Genomic DNA, 9,191 nt, shown 5'->3' on the forward strand with positions numbered 1-9,191 from the left:
ACGTGACTGTGGATTTATTTTTGTTAATGGTTGGTTTGCGAACTCATTTTTGAAGGGCATCTTGCTTTCTTCCTCTTTAGGACCTTCCGAGTTGTTGGATATGTCAGACAGCGAAACGTGAGTGTTGTCTTTCATTATATTCTGGATTATTTTCTTCAAAACATACCTCGGAAAAGAATGCAGCCTGTAGGGCATAAAATAGGTAGTTTTCATGTCAGTGATAAAAAGTCTACTTTCAGTTGTATTTAAAACTGTGCAAGGCTGATCTTATAAATCAAAAATTACACAATAAAATTTGGTGGCAAGTAGAGCGATGATTGCATGCATGGAATTGCTATCCATCATTTAGTACTTCCTACAGGCAAGGTACTTCTGTACTGGGGTGTGGACTGCTGAAAAGTCCAAATCCATACTTTTTTTTACTCTTTCTTATCTGGGGTTTGTGAGAAAATTAAATTCGAACTCCCTAAGGCATCTTTGCATGCAATGAAACTTCTTTGCCGAGCCTAGAATAGAACAATGTGTATGATACGATCACTGGACAACTGAGACCATAGTAACTCCAATCATTTCCACGTTCTGAGTTTCAAACGAGGAATCCTGGTACACAAAGGATTCTCTGGAATGATCCTTAAATGAATAGCATTTGTTTTCAACTTTCTTTTTTCCTGAGGCAGCAAAATAGCTACTATCCCCCACACAGGACCAAAAAAGGCTAAACTTCTAACCCTGAAAATCACATAGAACCTACCACCAGAGAACTTGAAAGAAATTTGAAAAGGATGAAGAATGGGCAGAGGTGGAGTGGGATAGGGTGAGAGTGGCTAAGTGGGTATCGGGGAGGCAAAGTAGAAACGAAGAGAATGGAGGATGGGTGGGAAGGGGTGTAGCCGTGAGTTACTAGGCATGGAAGAAGCTGTTCACTGCTCATAAAGCTTGTCCACTTGCCGCATGGCCTGTTGGAGAAGGTTGTCCCTGACCCCAGCTTGCCTCCTCTAAGATCTGCATTTGATTTTCCATGAAACACTTTGGCATGAAGTGTCTTTTCAATTTTGGACTCACGATGGAACTATATTCCTACGCTGCCTACTAGAGGGGTGGAAATGGCCACTTTCCCTTGCCCACTTCCCATACTGAGTGGCTGGCCTTGGGCGTGCTGCTCCTGGAGACAGCTCTGGTTCTTAAACTCTCTTAGCGTGTCACTGTGCCTCCCAGGTCCTCTGTGGTGGCCGCTGCCCTTCCGCCTGCCATTGGCATGGAATCCGGTAGATAGGGCAGGGTGGGTGTTGCCTGGCTCCTTGAAATTGAGTCCTCAAGAGATAGTCCTCCGAGGGCAAGATGGCAGCCCCCATGCACTGTGTGATGAGTCTAAAGGGCCAGTGGTTCTCCATCATTGTCCCCTCTGTGCTTCAGCTAGTGTCCCTCACTGCCCAAACGTATCCACAGAGAGAGTTGCTTCACAGTGTGCAGACATCCGTACACATTGGTCTATTTAATAGAGCCACTGAGTTTTACCTAAATCAAACATTGGTAGTTTAAAACAAAACCACTCAGCCTAATTCACTAACGCAGTTTTCAAAAGAGCCTGGAGTCAGATATTATGGTTCGTTGACAACTAACTTAAGACATTTCTGGGCCCCCTCCACTACCTCCCCCGAATGGGCCCTGCCTGCAGCTATGGTCTCAGCTGCAGGTAAGGAAAGAGGCCGAGGGGCACAGGACATCAGCAGCAGGGGTAGGATGCTACCCTCACCCCCTCCTCGCTGCTCCTACCCCCAGCCCCACCCTCGGCCCCTTTATGGGTGGTTTCCCATTTCATCTGTGATTTAGGGGTGAGACCGCGCTGCACAAGGCTGCCTGCCAGCGGAACCGGGCTGTGTGCCAGCTTCTGGTGGATGCGGGAGCATCTCTGAGAAAGACGGACTCCAAGGTAACTTGATGAGCGAGTGCAAACATCTACCCACTGGGCAGGATCGCAGGCACCGTCGCCTTCACTTGTGCCCACAGCAAAGGCGTCCTTTCTGTGCTCATGGAAGTGCCCAGGGCTTTGGAAAAAGGAGGAAAAAATAAAGTGCTTCATTTAGAGAAACTGCAGTTTAAACGTATAAGCACAAAGGGAGGGTGCACGCTTGTCGATGGGGCTTTGTAAACCTCTGAGCGTGCCGGCCTTAGGATTTGGGGTTCTCCTCCTGCTGAGTGCCAGCAGCTAAGTTGCGGGGAGGTGAGGTTTAGAGCCCCAGGAGAGGGGTCAGGACCATGTTCAAAGACATTGGCCTGGCCTCTGAGAAGACCCTTTGGGATTTCTCCTTCAGCTTCTTCATCCAGTGTAGCTTACAATTTGTGCTGTATTTGGCCACATATGAGTATGAGGACTTCATCGAGCAGGTACCAAGTAACCTAAGTTTGGGGCCAGTGAATGGAGCCAAGAAACAGACCTAGATGCCTAATAAAGACTTAAGCCCCAGTAGACTTTATTTAAGCGATGAGCATCTATTCATGTGCAGTCTTTGCCCTAGTGTTTCCTCGGACGGCAGTGCACATTGTGAAATAACTTTCTCTCCTGCCTGGACCTCTCTTTCCTCTCTGAGCCAGTTCTGAGCCAGTCGCATTGTGTGATTCTTCACTTCCCTTGTGACTGCCCAGATCCTTGCTCCCTAACCGAGGTCCCTGGCTGCCTCCCTAGGCTTCAGACACGTTAAACTGGGTCCAGGTTTCTAGAGGCTCTGTTACCTGTCTGTTCAGTTAATTGGTTATACCATTTCAAATGGCAGATAATTGCTCAATGTGATATTCTTCCCAGATGATATTTGCACTTAAACGCTTTGGCGTGTAACCTGATTGAGAAACACAAGCCCAGTCGGCGGGGTCACTGGGGGCCCTGATCCTGAGGTAGACTTGGCCTTGCTGGGGCCACACAGACTACAGCAGGACAGTTGCCTGTTTATCACACAAAGGACTGGCCTTGCGCTCAGCTCAGATAATAAAGAGAAAGTGAGAAGCAACACGAAAAAGTTTCTCTTTTTATCTAAGTTTCTGAATCCACAAACTCGAAATCAGAATGCCTGCTTCCCCATTTATCCAGTCAGTGATTTCTATCCACTTTCTTCCAGAAAAGATCTGGATTCCCAAACTCACTGTGCTGCTCTGTTTCGTGCCGTGTACTCAGTTAGGCTCTGTGAACCTCCATGTCCTTAGATGTCAACCCCACCTGTCAAAAGCCATTGTCTTTTTCTCTTAAACTTACCTACCTTGTATGTGCCAAGTGATGCTCCTGTCAGATCATAGATTTAAAAGTGTCTTGTGAACTCTAAAACAGGAAACGTGGAAAGATCCTTATTAGTGAGTACTCATCAAGAATCTCTGTTTCTATGAATTTTTTAAAAAAATCTCACCCCAAGCATTTGTGTCTTTCCCATTTTACTGTTACCTGTAGGGTAAGACACCTCAAGACAGAGCACAACAGGCTGGGGATCCTGATTTGGCTGCTTACCTAGAAAGTCGTCAGAACTATAAGATCATCGCCCATGAGGACCTCGAAACCGCTGTTTGACCCTGGTAGATGGGCAAAGAGAACCTGAGCGAGCGAGCGTATCACCTATGCCCTCCTGGAGATCGGGCGGCTCCCCTGGAAGAAGCTGATGGAATCCATAAACCTGTCTCTCTCCTGCAAGAATCTATCTGAGGCCATGCCACCAGTTTTTAAGGGCCGTCAAGGTGTACGACAAAACATGATAGCCCCCAGAGGACGAGGCAGGATACCTGGAGATTTGTGGAATATGAGTTCCACAAAATACGATCCTATTGCTTCCAGCAAGTAGCATGAACTTCTGTGTTCACCTGTATAATTCATTTTAAAGATTCAATGGATGTTCGTACAAATGGCACAGCTCCCCCCCTCCCCCCCACACCTTCATCTCCCCCTATACCGCTCCGTTCTTCTGTAACTACCCATCAATTTAAAAAATGCGATATGATCTGTTCTCTTTACATTCAGTCCTCCGAAGACCACAAGACTCTCTCTGAAGGTCTTGTCAGACCTTCTGGATGTCCTGCAGAAATATAACTCTCAAACCGCTTCCAGTCCCAAGACTAAATATACCAAGATGAGACTTAGTGACTTTTGCATGTCTCTCCTCCCTCCCCAATCCTTTTTCATCACATAAGAGCTGGAGAGTGCCGCAGGGATTATGTGAACTTATGTGCGCTCTGTCTCTGGGGTGTGGTGAGGTGGCATGGGCGTTGTCTGTTCTCAGAGGGACCTCGGGGAGGCAGCCCAGGAGTGGGCGCAGGTGGCGGGCTGTTGCCGATGGCCCGAAGGACTGCTTCAGCTTGGGCTGTTTGTACAGCTCCATACTGCCTATGTGTAGCCATCTTTGCCTTTTGCTGCAATGGAGGTGAGCGATGGATGAAGTGAAGGCCCGTCTAGTTTGCAGAACCACTCAGCTTTAAGTGCTGTTTCAACTGCAGAGCAGAAAACCATGTGTGGGAACTGTGGTCACAGGAAATGGAGTTAGCTCTATGACAGCGTTTACTTCTAGGCTTGTTTGAGCGATAATGGAAAGCAGGCTAATGGACTTGAAATAAAACAGCAGAAGCAAAAGTAGCAACATATGTCAAAATAGCTCACTTAAGTACGAAAACAGTCACTGGAATGTTGCACAGAGGCTAATAAGTATAGACTTTTTTGGGTACAGTGGTGATGGGGGCGGGGGGGCTGGTTTAGGTTTTCCTTCTAAGTTTTTGGTTTTCATTATCCCAAGTACGCCTCGTCCCAAGGACAGAACCTTGCTGTGTGGGTTCCACTGCCAGATTTCGGGATGTGTGGCTCTTTCTGATGGATGCCTCATCTATTACTTTTCAGGTCCCAAGGTCATACCTGATAGCACTACAGCCCATTTTCATGTATGCGGCAGTCTACTCTATTCTTTTCTCTGTTTTTTTCTACTAGAAAGTTCTTAATACAAACCACTGAGGGAGCCCACAGCAGAATTGCAACTCCTAATCCTGCCACAGAGCAGTTGGTACTCATAAGCACCTGTGTTAGGGACCCTGTGACAACTAAAATATTAGGAGAGAAAGTCTTCTCACTTATGATGAAACGATCTACTCAATTTGGATATAAGTCAGAAATGGAGGTGGGTGATCAAGGTTTTGCCTTCGGATTAAACTGCTTTCTTCCATTTTGCCCTTAGACACAAGCAACGTGCTTCCTTGGCATTTCTGCATGCGAGCATAAATGATCATTTCTCTATGTTTAATTTAAAGGTCCAGTGGTGAGGCGTTGCTTCTCTGAATCACATTTTGGTCGCATTTTGAAAATACAGGTATGATAATACTGTTAAGTAGGAACAGCCTCTCAGTGGATAAGCTCTAAGTCTCTCCTTCGTCGTTTCAAGTTCAAATAGTTGGCGTTATTTTCAGCTGTTGGAGGAGGAGTTGGTTGTGACTAATCTATTTCCATATATCAGTCTTAGAAATGGAACTATCTTTTGGGTTTTATGGTGAGGGAAGGAGGGACTGCAGTAGATTGTTTCCAGAAGCTGGAAAAAATATGCTCCAGGAGAATTTAATCACTGGGCTTCTGCTGGGAGTTTTTCAATTGGTGGGACTGTCAAGGAGATGTTGTGATGACAGAAATATAATCCTTAAAACAGACCGAAATCTGGCTTCGAATGGTGCCTTCCATTCCCTAGACTGAGCCGAACACTTGGCCACGTACTCAGTTACCCAGCTGCCATCACTGGGGTGAAGGATTGTATTTCCACCAACGACCATCTCATATTTCTCCGTGATGCTTCAAAGCAGCCCAGAGAAAATTTAGGGCACAAGTGGCTGTGGGCCAATTCAAATAGCTCCAGTTGAAGTCACAAGTAAATCTCTGGAATGAAAATAAATGACATACTGACTGCTGCCGGGGTCCTGGTACATTTGGAAATCATACTAAACAAAAAAATAATAATTATCATTATTATAATTTAAAAAGCGTTAGAGTCATACATTACTGATGGAGAATGATATAAGACCAACTCAAATATCTCTTTGAAAAAGCAAACACACCCAGGACTTGGGCTTTCCAAAAAAAAAAAAAAAAAAATCGGAAATGAGCTTCAACATTAAATCTACCTGCCGTAGCATTTTAGTTTTTAATTGATCATTGCGTGTGATAGTCCTGGGCTTTAGAAAGAGTTGAAGCCATATGCTTCAAGAGTTTCCAGCTCAGCTGAGGTACGCGGTATCCCCCTTTTAATGAGCCCCCAGCAAGCGCAGAAGCAAATGGTCTGGCCCCGGTCTGAAAAACGCACATAACTTTAATTTAAAAGACATAAAACTGTATACCTATAGAAATATCATTTTCTAAAGAACCTGCTGTGACAGTACTACAAGAGTGGCTGGCTGGGCAGACATTCCTTTTCGTTTGACTCAAATGAGCCCTTTGTGTTGGAGGCCCTGTCTGTCCTGGGAATCCATTTTTAGGTTATCTGATAGAGGGATGAGAAATGGCGAGTTATGAAAAGACAGCGCGATCTAACCTTACAGGTAGTCATTTCTGAAGCCTCATTTTCCAGGAGTATACATGTGAGGAAATAGAACCCAGTTAAGCTCTGCTTTATCGCATTTGAGGCCACGATAAAGAACAGGAGCCAAGAAGGAAATAAACACCACAGCTGAGAATTTCACTTTGTGAGTTCTGGTCCCCTCTGTAGAGGTTACGACCTCAAACCAACACAATTTCAGAAACAGCATTTAACCAGCACATATACGGCCATGAAGGTAGTGATGACTGAGAGGATGTCTCATCGCCCCGTTGCTCGCTACCCTTTCGTAAGAGCTGGCCCAGTGCTTACAGGTAGATCTGTTTGCAAAGAACGTACTCAGCAAGTAGTTACTTTTCATGTGGACCTGGTATTTTCATGTGGACCTGGTAACTGTTTCTTTACTGAAAGGCTTTCTGTAGTTCATCCACTAGACTCCTAGCATCCACATCTTAGAAAATGTGGAGCAACTGTTTTACTTTTTTATGTATCAATTTTATTCAAAATGTTTAGATTTGTTTTTAATGATAAAAGTAGAACCTGCTTTTTATAAAAAGTTCTAATACCGTAGTTGAGTATCACAGGCAAAGTCAAGGTACTGCTCTCTGTGCTGGCGTGGTGTCCTCGGTCCCATGTTCTGGAGAAAACAGCGTTTTCCCTGGTAAACATTGCTGCTTGTACGTTACGTCAGAAATACCCTGCATATCCAAGCCCCCACACATATAGAAATGCATTTGTTTGTATACATATATGTGTATATATACTATACACACATGTATTGCATAGATTTAAAACGGAGAAAACATTTGAGAAGCATGCTGATCATCTGTATATGCATAGCTAACACCAACAGGCAAAAATAAGGTAACGAAATTTCCATTTATTCATCGTTGCTTCTCTTATACTAAGCTTAGTTCTATTACTGCAGTGCTCCAGGTGCACACGGCACTTGCTGTCGCCTTGTCATAAAATCCATGACCAAGAGGTCTTGTAATTGTTTATGTTACCTTCCATGAAGCATGAAGCCTACCTGAGCCCAGAGACTTGTCTAGGCTATTTTTAGATCTCATGTAGAGAGTTCCTGCCTCTATGATGCTGACACCACTTTAGGAGGCTGAGTTTACAGAAGTAACACTCAGGATAGGTTGCCTAAGGATATTTAATTAGGGCGAGCTGTTGTTAAGAAGGTATAGTAACTTGGATATGGGCTGTGGTCTGAGTAATTTGGCTTCCTTTCAATAGGAGTAGCTAATAAAATCACTGAGAACGGCATGATATTTTATGCCATTATGCCATTTAAAAGTAAAATAGATCATTGTTAAAATAGCTCATTATAATCATCAAAAGAAACTACTAATTACTCAAATGGATTATTTTCCTTTTAGAAAATAAATAGAACATCTATTAAATTAGAGAATTTTCTAATTGACCTTAAATATTTATTTAGTATGAAATTGATTCTGCCCAAGTTTTACAGAACCATCTCTGAGTCTACTTTTTCTTACATGAAATCCATATTCAGCTGATTGTGAGTCCTACAGTTTTTTCCTCTGCCAGGTGTCTCAGACTGACTTTGGCCCTATCTTCCCTTTTCTGTGTCCTAGTTATCACTCATCTCTAGTCTCTCCAATTGTCAGACCGTGGCGATAGTCCGACTATTGGACTTTCTGCAGATGCCAAAATAGACCCCAGATATTATGTTCAAAATGGATCAAAGTGAAATTACCCTCTGAGACAAGTATCCATTTTGCCTGAAGGACAAGTAGATGTCCACTGACCTTGATCATCTTATATAGTTCCATCAAGCCTTATTCTGAGAAGTAATCTGCCAAATGGTTTTAGAAAATTCCTTAGTTATCCCATGAGAGTACACAATCATGGCAGCTTCTTCCACGTCAAATGATGTAAATAATGTGCTCTCTCGAAATCACCTGGGTGACTGGATTATATAATGTTATACCCTACTGGCCATCTGTGGATTTAAGGCCTGTCCCCCCGCAGTTTAATGAGAAACCTGACATAGGAACTAAGCCAGGAACTGTACCCCTGGACAATCTGTTTTCCCAGGACACTGAGAGTCACCTCACTAGTCCCCAAAGAGAAGCAGAAACGAATAATTCTTAGGCTGTTGAAACATTACACTTGAAAGTAGAGATTTGAATATTAGATGTTATCCTCATGGTGGACAGATTCCAGAGCCTATTTATATATGTATTTAGTTAGTCATTCTGCATGCAATCATGTTTGTGAACCAATCATGCTTTTGTGTATTTAATCATTAATTTTTAAGATGTATTTGCCACTTACTCTGGTGGAGGCACCATGATAAGGACATGAGCATGAATGCATGCAAGAGACAAAACTTGACTTCATGCAGCTGGAAGTCTAGGAGAAAAGGCCAAATCCAGTGCGATATGTTCTGTGCAGGAGAAGCCCAGGGAGCAGGCACTGCAGGATCAATCAAAGCCTTATTGTGCCAATCACTCTTTAGCTACCAATGTTTTAGTTCTATGAAACCTGAAATGAGAATATGACTATGCAGGGGGAATAATGATACTTTACATTTTCTTTTCCTTGGAGTCTTGGTATTGGTTTTAAAAAATGTATTAGAAACCGAGACTTTAAGACTTGGAAACACTAACCTAAGAGCGAAAATTC

The 9,191-nt window shown here is 43.7% G+C and overlaps 1 protein-coding gene across 1 annotated transcript in view; it reads left to right on the forward strand.

Moving 5' to 3' along the window:
* Positions 1–5,661, forward strand: part of DGKI (diacylglycerol kinase iota) — a 273,413-nt gene extending 267,752 nt beyond the window's left edge. Inside the window, exons 30-32 of the mRNA XM_023530296.1 lie at positions 81–117; positions 1,831–1,930; positions 3,434–5,661. Coding sequence (XP_023386064.1) covers positions 81–117; positions 1,831–1,930; positions 3,434–3,550 — 254 coding nt within the window. The 3' untranslated portion in view covers positions 3,551–5,661. The remainder of the gene's footprint in view (positions 1–80; positions 118–1,830; positions 1,931–3,433) is intronic.
* The last annotated feature ends 3,530 nt before the right edge of the window (positions 5,662–9,191 follow it).

The sequence above is a fragment of the Pteropus vampyrus genome, unplaced genomic scaffold (assembly GCF_000151845.1).
Source record: "Pteropus vampyrus isolate Shadow unplaced genomic scaffold, Pvam_2.0 Scaffold48, whole genome shotgun sequence".
Lineage (NCBI taxonomy): Eukaryota > Metazoa > Chordata > Mammalia > Chiroptera > Pteropodidae > Pteropus > Pteropus vampyrus.